The sequence below is a fragment of the Mandrillus leucophaeus genome, unplaced genomic scaffold, assembly GCF_000951045.1.
Source record: "Mandrillus leucophaeus isolate KB7577 unplaced genomic scaffold, Mleu.le_1.0 Scaffold1126, whole genome shotgun sequence".
Taxonomy (NCBI): domain Eukaryota; kingdom Metazoa; phylum Chordata; class Mammalia; order Primates; family Cercopithecidae; genus Mandrillus; species Mandrillus leucophaeus.
The window spans coordinates 566,754-592,763 of NW_012099499.1; the positions used below are offsets into that span (position 1 = coordinate 566,754).

Sequence of the window (26,010 nt, forward strand, 5' to 3'; positions counted from 1 at the left end):
AGCTTATGTATATAGTCCTCCATGCTTAGCAGCAGTGACTAACTCTTTATAATATCAGCATCATCTAGAATGGAAGCACTGAAGTAAAGCTACAGGGCTGACTCTGGTTCTCATTTCTTGCTTTCTTGGCCCTTGCGTACATAATCTCCAATATCCTCTTAAAATATCATCTGCATTGTATGATATTTAACTGTAAAGCCATTCTTCTTTTCTTACTGTTCTTTTTTCTTAGCCTCACAGTATATATGCTCAGGTTGTAAGAAATAACAATCTGCAAGGCTTTGCAGCATGCCACCTACAATTATAAAATATTTTCCCCAACCAAATCATAAACATGTAGTTTAACCAAAAGGCATTCTAATTTTCATGCTATGTTGAGTATAAATATAAATTCAAGGCAGCCAAACTATCCATTTCGAAATAAGAATGTATACCTACACTCATTAAAAATCATCTGGAAATGTGTATTATTAGCAAATGAGTAAGAAATTTTTACTAGTATAAAATTCCTGCTTTATATAAAAGCCACACTGGCCATTCAAGTATTTGAGGTTTTTTTTTTCCCTATAGTTTTTTGTAATTTGTACTAAAATGATGAATTTAGACTTGAAATTATATTATAATGAAATTAAAATTCACTTCTACCTATAGGGCATTTTCAGAGTGTGCATGTAAAGAGCAAAGTGTCCATCTGCAGATCTGCCATCACCACTCTCTCCACTCTAAGGAAACAGCTCATGCTCACTAGATTTTACAGAACAACTAATCCAATGGAGAAGCAACACCAGATTTCCTTCAGTTTGTGCCAGTTTGCAAGTTAAAGGTCAAAGGGCAAAGACATAGAACAGGACTCTTCAAGGAAAATTTTCACAGAAGACAATGTTTAAGTTGTTGTTAATGACAGTCAATAGATCAATAATCAAGTTCAAGGCAAGCTGTTCATTGTTTCAAAAGCTAATCCCCTCAAAGCTGGCTTTCACACAAAGCCAATGTCTGACTCATGGGGTGCATTCATTCTGACCATCTCTAATAAGTTCACAGCCCAGTGGCTGTAAAGCCTTTCACTGCAAGAAGCAGCTCCTAAAAATCAATAAAGAGGTCTGTCAGTTGCTGACTTTTCTCTAGGAAAAAAATATTGATACAAACCTGCTCTGCAGGTCACATGAAAATGACAATACTGCTGTTAGGACAAATTACACTCAACAATGAAATGCTTTGGTGGTCTCTTGGCTCTGTCAGTGATCAAATGGACGGCTAAATGCCAGAAGCCACACTAACCCTTTGAGAACTATGGTGGACATGCAATAGGTAATGCACTGGAGCATATTCATGCAACTTCAGAGTCATCGTTTTAATTCATTTTTAAAATGGCAATGCTAACTGCATATACCAAGGCAAATTGAATTTTCATGCAATGGATTTTAAAACAGAAATTCAGTATGCCTGAAACAAAAAAAGAGAAGATGTAGGCTGTTATCAGTTTTTCAAATAAAATTTCAGTCTTATGAGATTCTTAATAAAATACCTTTTTTATTTGCCAGAAAAATTTTGGCAAGTAACATCATTTCTGTTTGCTATAAACACATTTATGTAGTCTTGTAAATCATTTAAAAATTACATGACATTATAGGACATAATGTTTTAAAAACCTGATCTTCTTGAACCTGTGACTGTTTTTACCATTGCCCAGTTCTGTAACTTATCAGATCACAAGACCAACAATCCTAAGACTCTGAAAGCTGGTGTGATAGTTCTCAAAGGGTTACACGGGTATATTACTAGTGTCACAAATCCTTGTAAAATAACTGTCACTGTAATCCACTTCAGAGATATACTGCTTCTTGCTCTGCTTTGTAACGAATATTCCTGACAGACTCATGGAAGGCCTGGGGCAATGGCCTAATACAACTTGGGAAGATTATCACAATGATGGAGGAGTAAGGTGGAAAGAAGGGGTTTAGAAATACTTCAAAAACAATTAAAAGGTCGTGTTTGAAAATAGCTATGAATATAAATGCGATGAAACATTGAGGACATAGCTGAGAACAGCTGTATAAAATGAAAAATGGATGTATTATTAAGGCTGTTACTATATTGCAGATATTTTGGCCCCTTGGTTGTTGGAAAATGGCTGTCCCAACAGTCTAACGTCCTGCATGTGTATTCCAAATCTCCCACCTGACAAAATGGTGCGTAGGAGACTATCCAAAGCAGTCAGAGAGCTATCTTCTTTGGAGACAAAGCTGTTTTGGGTCTTCACACTTTCCTGGAAGTTCAATTGTGGGTTTTTTGTTTAAACTCTTTTTTCCCTTTGTTTTAAAGCAAAAGAAAAAAAAAAAAGAAAAAAAAAAAGAAAAAAAAAAAGAAGGAAAAATCGTGGGTTTTCTGATTTGCTTTTTTTTTTTTTTTTCTCCCCCCAGAAATGGGCTCAGACTTCAGAAGGAAAATAACATTAGAAACTTTTAAGAAGAATCTTTTCTTCTTTTTCTCCTCTTCTTTAGTTAATCCTGAAATTTTACTGGGCATTGAGCGTGCAGAGGAAAGGCCTAGAACTGAATGACAAAGAAAGACAAAGGACTGAAGAACAGCAGATACTGTGCATCATGGAAGCTTCCCCATGAGTGCATTTCCACTCATGTGCAGGACCAGCAACCCTCTGGGTTTGAAAGGTCAGCCCCGAATCAGGCTGCCACAAGCCTGCTCCTAGCTAGGAAACAGCATAACAGCTCTTGTCTTGAATCTCAAGTTACCACAAACTCCTGCAAAAGAAAGAAAGAAGAAAAAATCCCTACATCACACCCACTCTTGCATAGAGCGTTTACAGTACAGTATGTGGCGGGGTGTTCCTTTCCTCTTGAACTGGAACACAGTGTAAACCAATACAAGGAGGCATAAGGCCAAGATGCAGGGAATGACAATAGCTATGGCTTTCACAGTGCTGGCTGTGTTGTCCAGTTTGATGACAATGTCTACATCATCTGGTGGGCTGTGTCCTTCTTTAACTCTGTCTGTTGGTCCATCACAGCCCATAAAATCCTTGAGGATGGATCTTGGATATCCAGGTTCTACCTTGAGTATCTGGTTGTTGAATTTCCAATACTCCTTTCCTTTGTAGAAATACGTAAAGCCTAGGGGGAAAAACATACACACACACAGGTACCACTTATTTGTGACAGTGTATATGTAGAGAAATGTTATTAAAATAGGCTATGTCTTAAGAGATGTATTTTAAGGCCCTTCAGTTTTCATAGGAAGAAAACACTATTTTCAGCTCAGCTGTCTGTTAAGATGGCTGTGGCTGCTGTGCTCCAGGAATGATGCCATCTAATGCCTATGGAAAGCTCAGTCCAGAGAGAGAAATATCATTTACAGAGGACTGTTCAAAGACCGTGCTATGCAATCTACTCCTAGTCCAAGCTAGAAAAGAGAACCTTATCTTTTTGCTCGCTTATAGGACTGCTGTTACAAAATTACATATTAGTGTGATAATATCAACCTATATTGAAAGATGCTGAAACAGCCTTATAAACTGAAACACTGTTTACTCTCAGGCTGTTACTGGGAACATTGTTCAATGTATGATAAAGAAGCTTCTCTATGAAACACCTCAAGGGAAATTTCTAATCATCTTAATATCAGGAATCTGTGCTCCTTCTAAACAACAGGCTTTCTTTTGTAATTTGGATGAGGAATCATAAGAAAATATAAATCATAAAACTGGAGGGGCTTTCATTTGTCTGCAAAGAATCTCAACATGTAAAGATGTATTCATAGCATTTGGTACTCTAACCCCATTTCTGGCTCTAGGTCATAAACATTTTTGTTCCTTCTCCTTTTGTCCTCTTTATTTTACTTTATTAAAAGTATGTTTAATTTGTGTCACCTAGCTATATTTTATAGAAGTACCAAAGCCATTATTCACTATTTTAAGAATAAAATAGAACATAAATCTACAATTCCATTTTTAATACTTCCTAGTACCTTATATTTCACGGGGAGGAGGTGGGATGTGGGAGGCTCAAGTAACATGCAATTTATTTTCTAAAACATTATGAATGCATACAATACACTTTGTAAGCTCCTGATGATTAAACTACAAATAGGGACATTTTTCCTACATCTGTTCTCCAAATTTTATCCTTTTGTTGGGCACATATCCATTTTTTTCTTTCTGTCCACAGCTCATTCATGTCAAGTTTCTGTGTGACTATAATACTTTGACTTAATTTGTCCTTTGAGATAAAACTTAAAAAAATCAAGAAGAAATGTTTTAACGCTATAATTACTTAAAACTATATTTTAGGAGTTATCTATTTTTGATAGAAAGCATAATTCATAGTTTATAATCATTAATGAAGGTAATATTTTTTCCTGTTTTATTGAGGACTTATTATGGAAGAAGCATTGTGTTAAAGTTTAGTAGATGACCTGTCTTTTAATCCTCACAAATACTCTATCAGGTAGAATTAACTATCCCTTCTTTTAAGCCCACGATATTGAGGATCAGAGACAAAATAACATGCTCATGTTCTGGTGAACACAAGATTTAAATCTTGATCTAGATCTAGAGCCTGGATACTTAATAATTTTTTTAAGACTGGGTCCCTTTAGATATCTACTGTCTTTTTCATTTGAGACTGAGTTTCGCTCTTGCTGCCCAGGGTGGAGCGCAATGTCCCGATCTCGGCTCACGGCAACCTCTGCCTCCCTGGTTCAAGCGATTCTCCTGCTTCAGCCTCTTGAGTAGCTGGGATTACAGGCATACGCCATCAGGCCTGGTTAATTTTGTATTTTTAGTAGAGATAGGGTTTCTCCATGTTAGTCAGGCTGATCTCAAACTCCTGACCTTAGAGATCTCCTGTCTTTTATCAAATACTTGTAGGTTAAACGTCCAAGGGTGTGAGAGGTATCATTTTTGAATGAAGAACTCTGACATCTCTCAAGAAATTTCAGATAGGGCAGATGATCACTTCAGGGCACTTTATTCTGGAAATCATTCTGTTCAATGCCATAAACACCTACTGCTGCTTTTAGTTTCGTAGGACAGTTTTGCAATGAGGGCAACTTGCCAAGTGAAAACAGGTGTATGTAGATTCGAGTTGTTCTGCCGAGAGTTGGTATTTGATCACATTAATGAAATTCAATATAATTACTCAACAGGCTTGGATGAAGAAATGGGCCTGCCATTGTAACATTGAGGGCCTGCCAAATAACAGTACATTAGACAATCATAGTTAAATAATGGCATTCATCTAGAATTAAACAGACCTTCAAAACAGGTGAATGCACTTCTTATATAAACTGGAAACCAACAGCCGGAAGTGTCCTCATCTTCAATTTTTAGCTAAAGCTAATTACTATGGAGCTACTGGCCATTACACAAAAGTTAAGAAGTTTCTACTTACATACTATACAGTTCTGTAGGCCAAATTTTATAGTAACACACTCCACATATAGGAGTAGAATTGTAGTTATTGAAAATACTTGGTACACACAAAAAGTCTAGGTTTGTTGAAGAGGCTCATGCCTGTAATCCCAGCACTCTGGGAGGCCGAGGCAAGAGGACTGCTTGAGCCCAGGAGTTCAACACCAGGCTGGGCATCATACAGGAGTTACAGACCAGCCTGGCTACCATAGTTAGATGAGACCCTGTCTCAGAAAAAAAAAAAAAAATGTCTAGTTACTAGAAGATAGTGTAAGCATTTGAAAGGAAGTAGCCTAAAATCTTGGTAATAGAAGTATGTCAAACCTTGACCCTGCAAAATTCATCTTGTTCAATAATTTAGGGTTTTTTCATTTATGAAAGTCAGTTGGTTGAATAAATATTTAGGTATTTGTATTTTTTTTTTCTTTTAAAAGCAGCTTTGACATGTATTTTTGTATACATGCTTATGAAGAACAACTTCTGGTGAATTCTTAACTGAATTTTCATTGTTTTGAGAAATTCTGGAAAATAAATTAATGAGGCTATGTTTTATTTGATGATCCTTTTATGTTTGACTGAACCTTACTGGACTTTTCTATTGTTTCATCCTAAAAGTGTAATGAGAGATAATTCTCCACAGCTGGTACTACTATATAGCTTAGGAGATGCACCCTGAGAGGAGGGTCTCTGTGTTCTATTTCTTACTCTTACATGCTCATTAGTAAGAAGTTGCTATTTAATACATGTGGATGAATAAACTGATGTGCTCATCTTTCACATTTTTTCATTTCTTTGTCCTTTTTATGTGTATAGCTTCGAAAGTTTTGAGGCACGTTATTAATGTGACTTTACTACCTCCGATGTGACTTTATAGTGACTTCCTTTACTCTCTTATTCCTTTCCCTTTTATCTCAGAGAGTTATGTTTTAATCTTAGTCTCACTGTACTATGGATTTCTGCTTCTGTCACATACAAGTAATATCTTAACGTGGTCTTTCCATTTTCTGAGCCAATAGAATACAAACAAATTATTTTTCTCAGCCAGTACTATGATCAGGACTTCAAGGTTCTTTTTGACTTTGCCTCTGCCTACAGTGTTCCACTTCTGGGACACTATCACACAGAATGTAGTGGTATATCATTATACATACAGCAATGCTCAAAAAACAGTACATGTACTTTGATTTTTCTGATTGGTATTAATTTATCCTGGTTCTAAGTTCTTTCAAGTTTATACTAGCATAGAGTTTTCTTTTTCTTCCTTTTTTTTTTTTTTTTTTCTGAGAAAGAGTCTGGCTCTGTTGCCCAGCCGGGAGTGCAGTGGCATGATCACAGCTCACTGAAACCTCCTTTCCCTGGTTTCAAGCAATCTTCCTGCCTCAGGCTCCTGAGTAGCTGGGACTACAGGTGCATGCCACCATATCTGGATAATTTTTATATTTTTAATAGAGATGGGGGTGTCACCATTTTGGCCAGGCTGGTTTCAAACTCCTGACCTCAGGGAATCTACCCACCTCAGCCTCCCAGGCGTGAGCTCCCATCCTCTGCCAGTGTAGAGTTTTCTTAATCTTGCAATAGGCTTATGGTCAATCACAGTTTTCAGTGCTAGTATGATTTTTTCACTCTCCCCTGACTCTTTCATTAACTTTGCTTTCTCTTCCTTGCCCCTAGATGCACTTAAGTTTGTCTTGCAAAAGATGCCTATTTTTGCTTATGTTGAACATGCGTCACAGACTTTTCATGTTATTGAGGACATATATAATATACTATTTTCTTATGCTTCATATCGAAAATAATTTGATGAGGTAAATTTTTTTCTCTGTATTTCAGAATGTCATTTTCCTTTCCTTTGTTCTGAAATATTGCATATAAATTCAATTTCAAATTATTATTATGATTTATTTGTATTTACTAATCCCTGGATGAGAAGAGATATGTTTACATTTCATATATGCCAACAGATAGGGGAGTATGGATTATCCATGGCTTGGCTAACTTTCCACTCGGGATCTAGCTGAATGTGAAATCCTGGGATAGCAAGTAAAGAGGCAGCTCTTGGATTTTTTTCTTGTTATTATGCCATCATACAACCACTCTATTCTCACTATATTGAGCTGGAATCTTCCTTGCTTGCTGACACTCTAAGTCAAAGAATACATAAAAAATTATAATTCTCAACATGCATTATTACCAGATATAATACCTCGAGTGGCACCTCTATCTTCCTTGTGACCGGTTCTGTCCCATGTATTTTTATTATCTTTACAGGAATTTTAATAGAAATACAGGTGAGATTACTTCAAAGGTATACACAACTTCCATATTAAACTATTACTCATCTTTTTTTCTAATGACTTTTTTACAAACTAAAATAAGTGGAGGTTAAAAAATGTCTACAGCATAATATTACATGTAAATCTAGGAAAAAAAGTTTATATAAATAGAAATACAGTATTACATAGCTCCAGTATAGCACTTTCCAATGGCTTAATTTAGCACAGTGAAAAAGCCTAATGTGTTACTAAGATAGCAAACTTATGAAATGTAGAAAGCACATGTTGCATACCATTTTCTTTGTGTACAAATGCTCCCTGAGGAGATTCAGGGATCCCTTTCCAGACTGTGATTGGCTTGGGATAGCCAGGGTCCATTGTTTTCATTTCTTCACTATATCTCCAATATCTACAAAGGATAAAAACAACAACAACCACCACCACAATAACACACATATAGGGAAAGATTATGCATACAAACAATAATAGCTAACATTTATTAGACCTTTGCTGTGCGCTTGACTTTGTTACCTGTGCACCTGTTAATGATTTACAGAACTCCAACTGGCAAGCTCTGATTTAAATAACTGAAAATACAATTGGCATAAGGCATTTATTCTGTTTCTTCTCCTGCATATATTAAAAATGGGCATCTTATTGTCCATATCCTGCCTGTGTTAAAAATAAGTTCTTATTCAGTATGCTAAAGTGAATAAAAAGTGCTAGCTAAGTATATTTATAGTTCATAAGGACATCAACAACCTGCATATATATATCAGAGGTTTTCATGAGTTTTTAAAATCTTTCTTAGGAAGCAGAACATTTTTTTGAAATCATCTTAAGTAGAATCTTGATTTATTTCTTCATTCAGTACATATTTAGTGAATATATATTATGTTGCTGGCATTATTGTAGGGCTAGAGATACAACCTTGAACAACACCGATATGCTGTGGTTCTCACTGATCTCACATTATAGGATATGTGAGGATATGGGCAATAAACTAATTTATCAATAAATATATACTATGATAGGAGGTGATAACACCTATGAAGAAAGCAAAGCAGATAGAGTTATCTAGGAATATCAGAAGCCACGTTAAATTGGTGGACTGAGAGGTCCTGTCTGATAAGTTGACATCTGAGCACAGAAAAGTGAGGAGCAATACATGTAGTTTTTGGGAGAAGAACATTCCAGGCAGAGAAACTAGGAGTTGAAAATTCCTGTGGCAGGCACATGCTGGAATACCTGTGTCTACAAGGAGGCTGGGGTGACTGGAATTGAGTTAGTAATGCGGACACAAGGTGAGAGTCAGAACCAGAACCTAAGATTAGACAAGCCTTTACACTACAGTAAGCCTTTGGTTTCCCTCTAAGAGAGACGGGAAGCCAATATATATTTTGAACAGAGGAGCTTAAACTTAAAGAATACACTGGTTGCTATGAGTAAAAGAGTTTGAAGGAGGTAAGGCAGAAGTAGGAATGCCAGTTGGGATGTCACTGCAATAATCCTTGGACTAAGGAGTCAACAGCTATAGGATTGATGATAAATCAAGGCATTTGGGATATATTTTAAAGGAAGAGCCAAAGGACGTATTCATGGATTAGATGTGGAGTGTGAAAGAGAAGGAAGCTGAGCATGACTCAAGAATTTTAAGCCTGATTATCTAGAAGAAGAATGTTATCATTCAGTAAGGTAAGGAAGTAAGGGAAGGTAAGCTGAGATGGATCGAGGAATCTTGACTTTGGTGTTAGCTACTTTAAATTCAGACTTCAAGGTGGAGCTGTTGAGGAAGAAACTGGGAATGTGAGTATAGACATTAGGGCTGGTCTTGATTGGAGTACGAAAGTGTAGACATTAATACAAATAAGAGCAAAACTCACCAAGAGTTAGAACTCTCAGACTCTTATCCGTTCACAGGGTAGTCCTTGAGCTACTTTCACAGAACCCCTAGACTTCCAAGGAACAAATTGTGAACATCCCTACTTTGGATCACTCATTATTGTTCATGTATTTTAAGAGTAAAATGAGTTTATATTTTGAATGGTCACAAAGATTGACAAAAGGGTAAAATCATTGGGAGTTCACAGTGATATCACTGATTTCAGGCAGCCCGGTTGCTCTATGCATTATTTTACTTAATCACAACAAACCCATGAGATAGTCATCACTGTCCCCATTGGAGAGAGGAGAATTCTTGGAGGACAATGAATGATAGGTAGAAGTATAACCATGTTTGTCTGATTTCAGATAACCATGTTTATCTGCTATTTTCACCATAAAGGCAGTCTCCAAATTCATTTGATGCCACTAAATATGTTTCCCGATTTTATTTGACAATGCTTTTCCCCCGCTAAACATCTATGGTGATCTACTAAAGCTAGTGTTTCACCAACACATATCTGGGAAACGATACATTTTCAAAAAATTATTTTTGTCTTAGCCATTTTATCTGAGATTAGAAAAAAATAAGTATTTTCTAGTTTGGATATGCCTCTGCCAGGCCTATGGAGGATTCTTTACCTACAGAGCTCTGGGGTCCTGTGCAAAGGTTTTGCTATAAATTCCTAGAAACCTCATTTGAGTAACATCTGGAATTCCTCCATCCATTGAAGATGCACTTCCTCCATCTTCAATGTTCACATAGAAAAAGATTGTTTCAGGAAGTGTTCTAAGAAATAACACCCAAAGAAGAGTTTACACCAAAAGGGAAACTGTCGCGGGTATTTGTCACAGGTTCTCATCACATCAAAGATGAGAACAGATCTGACGAACAAATCAGAAATAGCTACATGGAGAAGCACTGAGCTGAAAGAAAGGTGCCTGAACTGCATCATTTGGAAGAGCACAATGAAGTGGAATCATTAGTGTATCATGCCACCAATTCTAAAATATATTTTCTTTCACATTTTGTTCATGGAAACATTTACTTTTAAATTAAAATATTTAAACATCATTTCTGAATATTCCTGTCCCACAGAACATTCTGTGATGAATGGTTAATGTAGTTGAGATTTGCTCATAATCTAAAGATCTCTTCTCTCAAGTAAATATCTCAGTGGGGTTTACAATAGTGTATATATAAATATATAAAACTGCTTTCCACACTTGAGCAAAGAAAGTCTCTTGCAGGGAAATAGTCAAATACCTATTTCATGGATCCTAAGCAACACTTTTTCACATTTTACACCTCTCAACATCAGAATGCCCTTTCAACAGATACAGTGTTAGTTTACTTGACAGGGTTTTCCTCTCATAATAGAATAAATAATGACATATCTTAACAATACATGGCATTTTTAGATGACATAAACTATAACTTAAAGTGAGCTTTTAAATTCTAACTTAAAATTTGGACTAGGGTCGGGTGTGGTGGCTCACACCTGTAATCCCAGCACTTTGGGAGGCCGAAGTGGATGGATTGCTTGAGCCCAGGAGTTTGAGACCAGTCTAGGCAACATGGTGAAACCCTGTGTTTACCAAAAACAAAAATCTAGCTGGGCATGGTGGTGCGCATCTGTAGTTCCAGCTACTCAGGAGGCTGAGGTGGGAGGATCTATTGAGCCCAGGAGGTTGAGGCTGCAGTGAGCTGCGATTATGCCACTGCACTCCAGTGAGGGCAACAGAATGAGACCTTGTCTCAAAAAAATAATAATAGGCCAGGTATGGTGGCTCATGCCTATAATCCCACCACTTTAGGAGGCCGATGCGGGTGGATCGCCTGAGGTTCAAGAGGAGTTCAAGACTAGCCTGGTCAACACGGCGAAGCCCTCTCTCTACTAAAAAATACAAAAATTATCTGGGCGTGGTGGCAGGTGCCTGTAATCCCAGCTATTTGGGAGGCTGAAGCAGGAGAATCGCTTGAACCCAGGAGGTGAAGGCTGCAGCCAGCCAAGATAGCGCCACTGCACTCTGGCTTGGGCAGCAGAGAGAGACTCCATCTCAAATAATAGTAATAATAACAATAAATAAAATTTGGAATAACTTAAAATCCTGAGGACAATGGGATCACATCCTGCATGTGATTTAAGTAACATTAATACATACCTAGCAACCAGATTAGTTTTCTGAGAAGTAGTTATGTTTTTTATGTAGAAAAACTACACTTTATGTAACATTTTGTAGCTATAAAGTAAATTTATACACATATATTGTTTTGCTTAAATCCCGCAACAGTCTTTTACATCACATATTACAGAGTTCTCCACAATAATATCCTAACCATCGATTTAGTATGAATTGTCACTCAATTTAAGCAATGACAGAGCATTGGGTATCATATTATTCAAAGACAATTGACTTAGTCACATTTACTGCATTTGAATGTGGTAGAATTGAAATTCAAATGTTACTGCTGGTGTCTGCCTGTAGTTCTTATTCTCTCAATGCTGTCATTCAAACAATTGGTGTTCATTGTTTGGGTATAGCTTTCCTTTCTCCCTTAGTCTGTTCATTCATAGATTCATTCACCCACTGATGCTTTTCTGTGCACCTATATTATCTGCCAGACTCATAGGATTTAGAGAGATCTCATTTCAGGAAAACGTTAATGGAATGTAAATTGTATTACACTCTTTTGTAGGAACATAATTTGGGTATGAATTCGTCAACATAAACGCATTTTTCTCTCTCAGCAGATAATACAAAACAATAATTTAGGATCATTTTACAATTTTAGAAAAACTCAACATAGGCTCAATCCCAAAGGTTGTCTGCTTTGTGTCAGCTTTGAAATATATCCAGTAAACTGGAATGCAATTAGAATTATCTATATTTAGTGCTGTCTTATAAAAGGTGCTGAGGCTTATTCATAAACATTGCTTTGTATTTTAATTTTCAACATATTTGAGCATATGTCAACATGAACAAAAAACTCATCCCACTGAGTTTTTCTCCCTGAAAAATAAGCTTATAGATGCATTGAGAAGTAAATTAGCATATTCAGATGAGAACACTGTGTACGTCAACCATTTGGGGGGTTTAAAATGTAGATATTTTCATGGAAAACATTGAAATTTTGTGTGGGAGGGTCAGTAAGTAATAAAAGCTATTATAAATGAAGCTCATAGCTCTTTCTTCTGATTCATCAGTTATCTCTACTGTAGAATTTTGACTTTAATCAGATGATTTTTTTTGAGATTAGCAGTCTTAATCAATGCCCCAAAATCCCATTCCTCAGAATCAGTCTTAAAAATGCAACAGAATAGAAAATATCAATATATCAGTTTTTGCTGTATTTTTGAATGAATCAAAACATATACATTAAGAAATTACTTTATAAACATACCATTAAAGCTGGAAGAAATAAATGTATTTTTCTATTTGACTGTTAGTGATGATAATAATCAAGAAAATAAAGTAGGTCTACAGTTTGTTCTTTTTATTTGAAAATACCTTAAAATTCTCGACAGCTAAGTTTCTTATGAAATATAGCAATAGAGACTTAGATATGTTTGTGAGATGTTGAGAGATGACTTAGAAATATAGCATTTTAAGCTAAATGTTATGAAGATCAAAACTTATCCAAGGACCAAATTGTAGTGTATTAACAAAAGGGCAAGTAGGAATCTGAGGCACTGAGTTCCATGCTGTATGTGAAATAGTACAACACTCTATATTTTAATCTTAATTTACAGATTTATTTAAAGAACTGTCATTTCATCTACTCTCTTTAGCTATCTCTATACTTAGAAGATTTCACATGAACTCCTGCTTTCAATACCATTTATATGTCAATAAGTCTGAGATCTGTGCCTCCAACTAAACTCTCCATTAAGATGCAAACTCAATTATCTAACCACCTACTTGACTTCTTCACTTGGTGTATAAATAGGCACCTCAGTCAAGCATGGATATTTCAATCTCTTAATCCCTTCCCCCAATATTACTCTCCGTGTCTGTCTTGTCTCCAGATAAGGTGCTATCTACTTAATTACTTGGGTGGAAAGCCTAGAAGTTGCCCTGATTTATTTTGTTCCTCCCCTAAAATCCAAGCCCTGAGGACAACTTGCCATCATACTCAAAATGTATCCTGCACCCACCCACTTTGCTCCATCTCCACCGCTATCATCATGTCTTCCTGCACTTCTTCAATGGTCTCCCAGTTACCCTCCACGCCTCCACTCTTGGAGCCCATTCTTCACACAGAAGCCAGCACAATCTTTGTGAATACACAGAAGATCATATCACTTTCCTGTTGAAAACCCTCCAATGCCCCTTCCTTGTACTTAGAATAAAATTCAAACTGTTTGCCATAGGCTACAGGGTCCAGTGAAATCTGGTCCCTATCCTCCAGTTTCCACCACTTAACCACTATGCTCTAGCAACACTGTTTTTGAACAATCCAATTTCTTTCCTACATTATTGCCTTTGCATGACTATATCACCCACCTGCAACACAGTGTCCTGAATAGCTTTCTATGGCTGAAACGTCTTCCTACTCAAGTCCCCACTCAAGTGTCCCCTTCACAAGTCAGGCCTTCCCCCAAGTCAACACTAAGTCCTAACTTGTCCTTACCACCAGGAGTCTCATTTCTCACTGTGAAAATTATCAGGGTCATTTATTTGTTTACTGTTTATTATTTGTCTCCCCCAACACAGTCTAAGTGCCATGAAACTAGGAGCTCTGTGGTCTTTCTTTCTACTACTCCATCTTCATTACCTAGCACATGTCACATACTTTGTGTTTCAAAATGCATTATTGAATGAATGAAATAAGTGCTAGGGTAGGACACATGCAGAAATATTAAGGAAGCAGGCATTAGAGCGACCGAGAATAGAATGGGCTGCCTCATGTTCATACTGTCACAGGCAGTTCGGTGGAGAGGGAAGGGTACTCTTGGGCTGCAATTGAGGGTATCTAGATTTTGGTAGGAAGTGAACAACATGCAGGGCTGACATATGGCAGCATCTAATTTAAAGATGTGTTTTGTTTGCATAGTAGATTATTTTAAGTAATCTTGATTTTGAATGCTTTTCTAGAGTTTTTGCACTTTCCAGCTCACCACAGTACTCGTCATTTGCTATTGCCTTGGATATACTACTTTACCCAGTGTTACAGCCATTACTCACCTGATCTGTTTAAGGACTTGAATTTTTTACAACTGTTCTAGATACTCACTAAAATCATTTTTGCTCTTAGCCTTAGATAAATAGAAAACTGTTGACATAATTTTTTTCTTTTTTGTAAGCAGAAAAATGGAAGTGGGAGAAGAGGGGAGAAATAATAAAAAATAAATTCTCATATAAAAGTGACAACTAAATTGTTTCTTTGTTTCAGTTAGAAAGTTTAATGTCTTTTCCATCTAACTTTTAAATCTAGAATAAACATATTGATAATTTACTGTTGACTCTAGAAATACGTGATTATATGACTATGGAATAATTTGTTTATAAAACATTTATAATTCATGACATCTTACATAAGATCACACATGGAAATTAATTGAAATCCTGCTTTCAGTTTTGTAAAACCTATAAAACCATAGTTATTTAAACAGAACTTAAAAGTAATAAAGGCATTTCTGTATTTAGCATGTAGAAAATACATTTTCTGTATTTAGCATGTAGCTTTTCAAGTGGAGAGTAAATGATCTAAAAAACCCTTTTCCTGTTTTCTATAGTCTTTATTCTTCTATACTTTTGGCACCTAACCTCCACTGATTTCACAAATTTAAAGTAGTTCACGTTTAATTTTTAAACTTAAATGTTCCAATAAGAACTAAATTTTTAGAATGAAAACATTTTAAATGTAATCTCTACATTTGTGGGCAAAAGAGCTATCCGATAATGAAATGGGCATTTTTATTATTATCTATGAAAGTTTAATTAAACTGTTATATAAAAGTTCAGCTTCCATTTTCTGTCCCCTAGAAGCTAACTTCTCCAAAGTGTCTCCTCAGTCTTTCATTTTTGCCCTTTTTGGAGAAAAAGAAAAAAGTGCAACTCCATATAGTACTGAGATCTGCATGGTACTTATTCAAGCGATTAAAATCAGCCGGTGAATTTAACAACCTTAACGGTTATACCATTTTAAAGAATATGTTATAAGTCTGCAGATTTATTTTCATTAGTGGTCACTATGCAGTGGCAATAAAGTTCTTCCCCTTTCATACTCGAATACATTGACATCCTGTTGAGAGTCATTATACTTTTTGTGGCTTTAAGTAGCATCTTCTCCTTTGATTGATTTTTTGTTTGATAGATATTTTTAATTTGTGATTTAGTAAGAAACACTATAGCACAGTCTAACTTTATTATAATGAATTAAAATCAACCAGCATTTTGCTATGGAAAAATAGAGAAATATTGCATATAAAGTTAGTAAAAGGATAAATTTAAAAGTGTACATTCTTGTTCATGGAAGCCAATTATAGCAACTTTGGGTTCACACATAAAGCTCAATGTTTGAAATCATTTGCAATTAAAAATTGTAAATTTCCAAATAAACAAAGTTTATAGCCTTACTTACTTTTCTCCTAAAGTTGGAGACATTGCATAGGGTTATTTTATGCTAAGATAATATGGCAAACTCAGTAATGGAATGTTGGACATTGAAGCTTGTACTTTATATGTGTGTATTTTAAAAAAAATTTACTAACAAATGGAAGTACAATGGCAGACTTAAGTCATCCTACAAACCAATGAAGTCTACTTATGAATTTCTCATTGTGAGCTAGCTAGTAATAATGTAATTAAAAATTGATTTTTGGTTTTTTTATTTAATATTTATTTAAATTAATAAAAATATAGGCTTCGACTTATATATATTCCATTTGTAATATCTGTTAACAACTGGGCAGGGCTAGGGCTATATCTGCCTAATAGCTACCATAAGGTTTTTTTTTTTAATTTTGTTTTTGTTTTTGAGACAGGGTCTCACTCTGTTGCCCAGACTAGTTTGCCTCCTGGTTCAAGTGATTCTCATGCCTCAGCCTCCCAAGTAGCTGAAATTACATGGCTGTAATTCCATACCTGGCTAATTTTTGTATTTTTAGTAGAGACAGGGTTTTGCCATGTTGGTCAGGCTGGTCTTGAACTCCTGAGCCCAAGTGATCCACCCACCTTGGCCTCCCAAAATGCTGGGGTTACAGGCATGAGCCAACGCACTCAGCCTTACTGTAAGTTTTAAACTAACAATTCTCTTTCAATTTGTGAACTCTGTTAGTAATATCACAAAAGGAAAAAAAAAAATAAGAGAGTAAAATAGCTGGGAGAAAATATTATCCTTCAAGCTAAAAGTATTTAGCCCAGTGATAGTTTGACTATGGTATCTAAATAAATGGCTTCTTAAGAAATATAATCTGTGACTAAACTGAAATTATTTGGAAGTCTTCACAATTGATTGTATACAAAGTATAAAAATTTAACTTTGAGTGTGAAACAACAAAAATTATGTGCTAAAAAGTATTTTTTTTTCCTCAACAAAGTAAGTAAAATTCCCCCAAAAATGCATCGCAAGAACACACATATACACAGCTTACATAGTATTATGGGCATGTTACAATTATGGGGAAATGAAAAAACATATGCTAGGTATACATATTCATAAGAAAGTCACCTTAGCTGAATATATTCAAGAAAGATTTATCTTAAATATTATTTGAAATATAAAACAATTTTTAATTGCATTAACTCCTGTGTTAAATCCACCAGGATTCTTCATCAACAGCTCACGCCTCTGATAGACTAGAAGTGCTGATTTTCTAAACATTAGTTAATTAACTGTTTTTCTCATCAGAAGTATATACTGACCTGTCTCCCTTGAAGAAATAGGTTTTCCCAACGTCCTCCCACCAAATGGCTGAATCAATACCATGAGGGGGAATTCCACTTCCAAGGGTTATCAAGTCATGAGGGTAACCAGGTTGAAGAGTTGTATCCTTGAACACCCAATATTTGTTACCTGTATGAAATAAGTGTAAATGCAGAATATACTAATTTAATGTCAGAAATTAGAATATATCTAATTAACACAATACATTTAAAATTATTATATTAAATATATACTATACATTTAAAATTATACTAAATATATATCATATTAAATCCTTGAAATAAGTTATTAGTTGTCCCATCTGGAATATTAATGTTATCTTTGAAATATCATTCACAAGTGGATATAATGAACACTACTTATTAATATAAAAATATAACCAAAATTTGTGAGTGAATTTAAAAAATAAAATAGATCTACAACTTCACCATAAAGAAACAATTCTAAGTCAAGGATGAAGGATTCTTCCCCTAGGAATTAGAGGTCCTACTTTTTTTCAAGGCTAAATCATTCCTGTATTTTGAGCAACGGGTATGCCCTCAGATTGACTTAGTGATTATAACCTCTACTCGACTGAAACACTTCCTCTGGGCTGGTCCTTTCCTCTGATTATATAAATATTCACAAGTCTCCCTAGTCTTATATATTCATCCTCCCTTGACCTCATGCCCTCTTCTGTTAACTCTATTCCTGCCTTTAAGAGTGGTAACTGAGGGGAGGAAAATTTTAACTTTAACCATGTTTGGAATTGCTGGAGCATGGCATGATGATACCAAAAAGCAGACAAAAGCAGACAGGCTTTAGTCAGTTGTATTGCTATTTGACAATTCTCTACAGACAGCACATTTCCTCATGCCCTCCCTGTGCCCCTGGCCGACTGCGCCCACCACTTCCCTTTCTGGTATGCCTATCAAGTTTCAGTCCACTAAGCTTTTTGTTCTGGAGTCACCAATGCCCTCCAACTAAACAATTTTCCATCCTTATCTATTGACACAATTGACCACCTTAAGTACTTTCCTCCCTGAGCTGCCAGAAAACCATTTTCTTTTGTTTTGCTTGTTCTCTAGCTGCTCCTTTCTGGGCTTACTGTATTGTACTCAGCCCTTGAATGTTGTTGTTTCCTAGGATTATGTTCTCTGCTTTCTTCTCTTCTTATCCTAAATAAGGAAGGGTCACAAACTCAAATAACTACAGGGGCCTGGTTAGGGATGATAGTAGTAGTGCAGTATCCACACTAATATTGAGATATTTCCAAAAAAGTCAGTAAATATCTATTACCCTAAAGGCGTATTTCCCTCCTTCCCCAAGTCCTCTTCTCCTGGGCCTTCTGAATCATTCTATGATCCAGCATCGTCTTGGATCTCTGGCACCTCCTGGGGTTAATGTCTGGCAAAGTAAGGTGTCCCAACGTCCTTTCTACAATATTTCAAAACCACCCATAGATAAGGACTATGATAAACCATAGCTTTCCTGTAATACCTAAGAGTATTCAAAAAATTTAAAACATGTGCTCTCTTAACACAAAATAAGCTAACAAAAACCACACATCCTTAGGTTAAACTTAGGAGTTTCTAGTTTGTAACCATGGGTAATCTCATTTACTCCAAGACCTTCTACTAACATTTGATACCATTTGAGTTAAAACAACATTTACTGGGTATCTTCAAGCATCCCAAGTATCATACTAGGTACTCAGGATACTGAACAGGGTAAGACAGACCTGATTGCTACCCTGATCATCCTACATGACAGCAGAAGAGGCAGATGAAAACCAAATATACACATGGATAATTGTAGTAATTCAAAAACTAGTGAAGGCTAAAAAAAAAAACAAAAACAAAAACAGGTTGAGAAAAAAAATAAAGGGAACGTACTTTAAGTAAAACGGTCAGAAAGACCTCTCTGAAGAAATACAACAAAATCTAAAGAAAGAGAAAGTAATAAATATGCAAAGAATATTGGGAAGTGCATTCAGAGCAGAGGACAGTTTGGGATGATCAACGAATTGAACGAAGATCTGTAATTTGTAAAAAGCAAGGACAAAATCTTTGAAAATGAACATAATGAGTTGAAATCTTATTTAGAGTGTACTGGAGGCCATCAAGGAGATGAAATTTGTGTTGGGTTGTGATTGGTTTTATACACTAAAATGATTTTTGGTGAAAAATGGATTATAAAGGGAAGAATGAAAACAAGATGACCCATCAAGAGTCTTTGGCAAGAATTAATCGAATCATTCACTCAATAATTACTCAGTACATGCACCAGGCACTATTGTAGGCACTACAGATAGAGAAGTGAAGCAGAAGGTCAACATCTCTATCTCATGAAACTTAGATATCAGCGAGTGAGTATGGAAACATTGACTTGAATCAAACAGATAAATAAATTAAAACTTCAGAAAGCAAAGAGCTATACAAATAGAGAAAGAAAAAAGGATATTAAGGTGACAGTGATGGGATGGGGCTACTTTGTATTAAATATAGGAAAGATCTCTTTATTCAACTGTGACATACTATTCAAGGGAGCCAGACCACTGAAGATTGTTTGAGGTAAAGGAAACATAAAGAATAAATGTTATAATGGGAAGAAGCTTGTTGTGCGGCTAGAAGAGAGTGTGATAGGAGTGTATAATGATAGAGGTGAGGATCATGTAACCCATGTAGGAGTTGAACTTTATTCTAAATGAAATAGGAAGTCATTGAATAGTTAAATCAAAAAGTTCTTTGATAGTGGTTTGGACCAATACAGCAGAAACAGAGATGGAAAGGATAAAACAAAGTCAGGACATATTTTGGAGATGGAATTGATAGGCATTGCTGAAGGAAATAAGATAAAGATAACATTAAGAATGATATTCAAGATCTAGTTTGTGTAGACAAGTGAATAACAGTGTTATTTAATAAGACAAGACTAAAGGTGAGTGGGAAGTTTAAATCAAGGGTCTGAGATGTCAGTGAGATATCTACATAAAGAAGTCATGTAGACAACCAGGTATGTCACTTTGAAAGTAAGTTTGTAAGACACAAGCCTACACGTGGCATTTAGGATAAATTTAGGACATGTTGAGATTATCCTGGGAAAAGTATATACAGAAGATAAAGAGTAACCATAACTGGACTTCTAGTAATCTACGACCATTGGGAATGATCACATAAAGGAAGAGGGAAGAGGAGGCACATGAGGAGAAAGAAAAGGCAGTGTTGAAGACAAAAGCAAAAGAAAACGTCAGAAGCCGAAAAGAAAAAAATGTAGTCATAAATGACTATCTCTGATCCAAATATCTCTTGAAAGCCAACCAGTAACCATAGTTATCTGATGGGATTTTCTACAAAGTTCAAATCTGAACTCATCTGAAAACCTTTCTTAATTTCCCTCTTTGGGTAGATGGAATGCTAGTTATTCTGTGGATGACATCAGCAACCTCCTTGTTCATTATTTTCCGTATTTAATGGATCATTAAATACATTCAGCTGATTTCAATTCCTAACTCTCACTTAGAACTGTCCTTTGAAGGTTGTTCTTTTTTACCAATGGTCCTTTCCATCATCCCTTCCATCGTCCCTTCTAAAGGTAATTGCTTTGTCCACAAGCTGTAAAGTAGGTGTCATTGTTCTCCAAATCCACTCTCTATACTATCACTGTAAGACTAGAGCCAGTCAAAATGCTGTGCTGCAGAGTAAGCTATGGAGACATGGCTTCATCTGATAAGCAGAGATAAGCAGAACCATCCACGTTTCTCTCTTGGGAGGATGACCCAGAGAATACTGAGAGATTTTTCCCTCTCAGCAGGGGAAATTGACTATTTTTATATAATATGAAGCGTGAGAAGCCAATATGGCCAGAGGAAGCAGATATTATAAGGAGGCAGAAACTGAATAAAAGAGATGGACTGAAAGAGAAAAGAGAATGAAAAGAGAAAAGTGATGCAAGGAGCGAAGCTATGAATGGGAGAGGGACCCTGGCTGTCTGAGTTCCTGTTACACACCCACTGCTTACCATAAGTTCTCCATAAGCTCAATTAATCTTACAGGGTTTATTTTTCTTTTAACTGAATGAGACTGATCAACATAAAATTGTGAACAATCAAATATCATGTAAGTTATTAGTTGCATCTGAGCCCAAGCCTGTTGGCCAGAATCCTGGCTCTAGCCAATGATACCATGCTGTCTTTCAGCCATGAGACTTATGAGAAACCTGTTTATTTCCTAACTTACGTTATTTCAACAGTTCCCTTTCTCATTTTATTGTCTCCAGTCAGTCTCCCTTGTAACTGTCCTCCACAAAGTCAACAAAGGGATTTCTTGAAAATGCATACTTGATTTTTGCCTCTCTTTTGTTTAAAATTTTCAGTGTTTTCTCACTGCATTCAGGATAAAACCCAAATTCATTATATGTCATTTCAAGGCTCCTTTCAGTATGGGTGTCTTATCTCATCTACATTCCACTTATCTCCATTTATGGAAAACTAGGATGACACTTTCAAAACTTAGCTTAGCACGATTTCTCTGAAAAACATTTCCCATCTGAGTAGGGTGGGCACTTTACATTGTCAAAGTACCAGCATTTACCTTGATCTTATTACTTAGTACATTGTACCCTGATGAATCACAAGCCTGCCACCCACTTTAGAGTGTGAGTAACTTGAGGAAAAACACTACATCGAACACATTATTTTCCTGCAGCACCTCATTTATAGTGCTTGGAAAGTAGGTGCTTAATAAATAGTTACTGAAGCAAAGAACCATGTTTAATATTACACGACTACTCAAACATAGGACCAAAAATCTAACAAAAGGCACAATAAAGGCTACATAAATACCATTGAGGGCATTACTTTGGAATCTTGTTAGTACAGCAGGAAAGAAAAATTTTATAACCACTAGCAAGAGTGAGAAAATATAAGGCATGCTCTGGTATGGTGCTGAAAAATCATTTATTTAAGTGATTATATTTAATCAAGTGTTGGGAAATACGGTCATAAAAATGCAAACTTACTCTCAGCCCTTGTATAATCTGAATATTACACACACACACACACACACACACACACACACACACACACCCCTCATCCCAAAGGCCCAGATCACTTCCTTGCCAGAGTCAGTGAGTTGGAAAATCTAAAAGCTGTTTCATAGCATGCTCTATATTTTAATCTAATCTCTGTAGCATTTAAAATAGAAAGTCTTTAAACAATAGAAAAAAGAGAGAGAAAGGCCTTTTCTGTTGGCATATACCTCAGTGACTTATTGCATCCTTTGCTTTCATCTCCTTTTAAATTAGGAAGGAGTATGCAGTTTCAATGCCTCTCATGCTAGCTATTTAGGGTACATCTTGTGTCAGCTCAACTCAGTTGGTTGTCCTTCAAGCAGAAGCACTCTAGTATGCTTTCGATCACTTCCTTTAGCAGCTCCTAAACTTGATTATCATTTGCATGATAATTTCTTCCAGGCTTTTTTCAGTGATGACACTAGGCTCATCAATAACCAGGATGCCCTGGTGCATGCAGCAGGAGAAATGGTTCACAGAAGCTTAGTTTATTGTTGTAGTCCTGGTCTCTCAGTAGAGGATAATGTGTGAAAAAAGAAAAGGAATTACTGTTCTTATAGGAAATTGTTATTATTCTACTTAAAAAACTGTTATTGTTGCTGTTTTTAAAAACTATGCATTGAAAATACTTTCCTGTACTGTTGGTCTAGTATTTTCCATAAACAAAAGGGAGAAATAATCAGTCTTTCACTTTTTAATGATGAAGTCCTTTGTATAAAACAGCTCGATTAGCTTTTTTTTTTTAACCTGCCAAGAAAAATGCACTTATATTCCCTTTATGAAAACAAAGCAGAAGAGCTTATCAGCAAACATTTGCTGTAAAGTTGCATGATGGAATTCCAGTAGTTACTCACACAAAATTAAGAAATACCACCATGCCTGCTGAGTACGTGGCATAAAACTCAAGGAAATAACTCAATAATAATTATGAATGGTAACATTTAATTTTCTGAGTGTTTATTGAGAAAATACAATTATACAGTTACTTTTATATCCTGATGAGTTAAGATTTTCATATGAAAAAACTGAAATGACTTTGTTTCTGTTTTTTAGTTTTTCAGTTAAATATGTAAGATTTATATTCAACTCTTTTTACTGTACATATGACAGGTGGTTTTTTAACTACCCTACCATCAGGCAGTCTGGTTCTCAAGGAAAATATTGCCTTTTTGGCAGAATGTAAGTATTCCCTGGATTTCAGATGAGGTTGACACATTCTGGAGCAAGTGGAAAAAAACTAGTTCTTACCGACATTGTACTTGGCAGAATGCAGAGGGAAAATATCAACAAGTTAGAATTAAAGACCAAAAGGTTTTATAAACAGAATAGCTTTAAAAATGTTTAGAGTTGGAGAGGACTTTACAGATCATCTACTGCAGTGATTTTTCAATGATATTCGTCTATCCATCCATCTATTCAATGGATGGATGACATTCAATCATCCATTTATTCCATCTATTCATCCATCTATTCTCCTATTCAATGTCTGTTTATTATGAGCCTATTATAGTCTGTCACTCAACTAGGAGCTGCAGAAACACTGATGAAGGCAACACAAAAAGTTCCTGCCCTTGTGGAACAGACTAGCAGAGAAGATAGACAGTAAACAAATAATCCCAAAAAGAATTTTTAAATTAAATGCTGTTCCTATCAGGAAACATGCAGTATCTAATAACCTCTTTTTTTTTTTTTTTTTCAGAAGGACAATGCTTACTCTGGAGGTTAAGATTTCTACCTGCTTCTTGACCCCCTTGAACTGAGCCACTGTTAATGATGGGAGTGCATTATATTGTTCAGATGTACTGGATCAGAAAAGTGGCTGAGAATCCAGCCTAACGCATTTGCTTATTTTACAGGTCAAAGAAGTGATGTGTCTAAAGCCACACTGCCAGGTGCTAATAGGTTTGTACTGCAGTCCAGGCCTCTTGATTCAGTGCTTATCTTACTATCCAAAATTGACTCTCAGAACAGAACGTGTTCACACTCTGGCTTTCAGAATTGCTAATGATTCCCTTCTTCTTCCCTCCTTTATCAACTAATCACCAAACATTTTCAATGGGAGTGTTTATTAATTAACCCAGCGTATTCAGCTCATGCTTGTTCACTGTATCCTGAGTAGTCAGATATCCTTTGTGCCTTATTACTAAAGAAATTAAAAAAAAATCAACTGTATTTTTGTCTCCTCAAAACTATTCATACATTGATATTTTGTGTCTTCTATTACAACAGTGGTCAGTAAACAAGGACCACTAGCTGCCACCTGTTCTTGTAAATAACCCTTTACCAGCAAACAGCCACATCTATTTATTTACATATTGCGTATGGCTGCTTTTACCTTGCAATGAAAGAGTTTAGTAGTTAATGACAGAGTCCATATGGTCCACAAAGCAGAAAGTATTTACTATGTAGTCTTTTATAGAAAAGATTAGAAAACGAATTCCTTAATGGTTTTTCTTCATAACACAGAAGTCTGTGCATAGAATCGTCAGTAAATATTGTTTATTGGGCTGATTACTGTTCATCATTTATATATTTATTGAGAAAACATCAGGGCATTTAAAAAAAGTGTTATAAAGAATTGATATTTTATTTGTTAGATTATGTTATTTAATGGGGCATTCAATAGCTTTGAAGTCAGAACTAGGCGGTCACAGCTCTATCAATAACCAGCTGTAAGATCCTGGACAAGTCATGAATGTGAGCTTTCTTTTCATAATTTGTACATAGGATGCTAACTTAATGCTCGCTTGGAATTCTGGAAATAATGAGAGATCAAATACATTCACATTGTATGTGCCTCAGGATGTCCCAATAAATGGTTATAACACAGTATTTCATTGATCAAATTTGCTTATCACCTACTCAAATAAATAAATGATACCAATAATAAACAATTAAGTAACACTAAACTCTTATTTGGGCTCAATGTTTGTTTTGATTTCTATATCATTTATAGGTTGGTTGCTCAGGAAATTTGAATAAATGCTCAACTCTTGAGGTCATATGACTTTTTGTTAGCAGCATTTTGTTTTCCAGATTCCACAATATTATCCAGTAAGCAGAGAATTTTGAATGCTTACGCAAGTGTGCTTGCCACTGAGGTGTGCAGCTCAGGTCTTCCTTAGAGAAAGAAACTATCATCAGCTGAGCGCCTTTGGGTCTAATGCACCAATTGGGCCAAGGCTACACTCTTCTTCAGCAGCCTCCCACCAAAGACTGAGCACAGCAGAGTACTAAAGACTGGCCATTTTTGATCTGTATGCAAGTTCTCTAAGAGGCATTCTTTGATCTGAAGCTTGGCATCGGGTTCACCAAGACTTTGTCACCTACTGCTAATCCTGCCTTGTCCCCTTTAATCTTTCATATATTTACCTTCTTCCTCGACAAACCACTCAACCTCCTAACTTGGTCTCAGTGTCTGCTTCCTGGGGAACTCAAAGGGGCACAACAAACAAAGTTGTGTTATAACAGTTTTTGAAAATGAGGAG

The 26,010-nt window shown here is 35.9% G+C and overlaps 1 protein-coding gene across 1 annotated transcript in view; it reads right to left on the minus strand.

Moving 5' to 3' along the window:
• Positions 1-563: 563 nt before the first annotated feature.
• Positions 564-26,010, minus strand: part of MMP16 (matrix metallopeptidase 16 (membrane-inserted)) — a gene marked incomplete at its 5' end in the record, with an annotated part of 186,056 nt that continues 160,609 nt past the window's right edge. The window contains 3 exons of the mRNA XM_011995225.1: positions 564-3,128; positions 7,992-8,107; positions 17,452-17,602. Of these exons, the coding sequence (XP_011850615.1) occupies positions 2,794-3,128; positions 7,992-8,107; positions 17,452-17,602 (602 nt within the window). The remainder of the gene's footprint in view (positions 3,129-7,991; positions 8,108-17,451; positions 17,603-26,010) is intronic.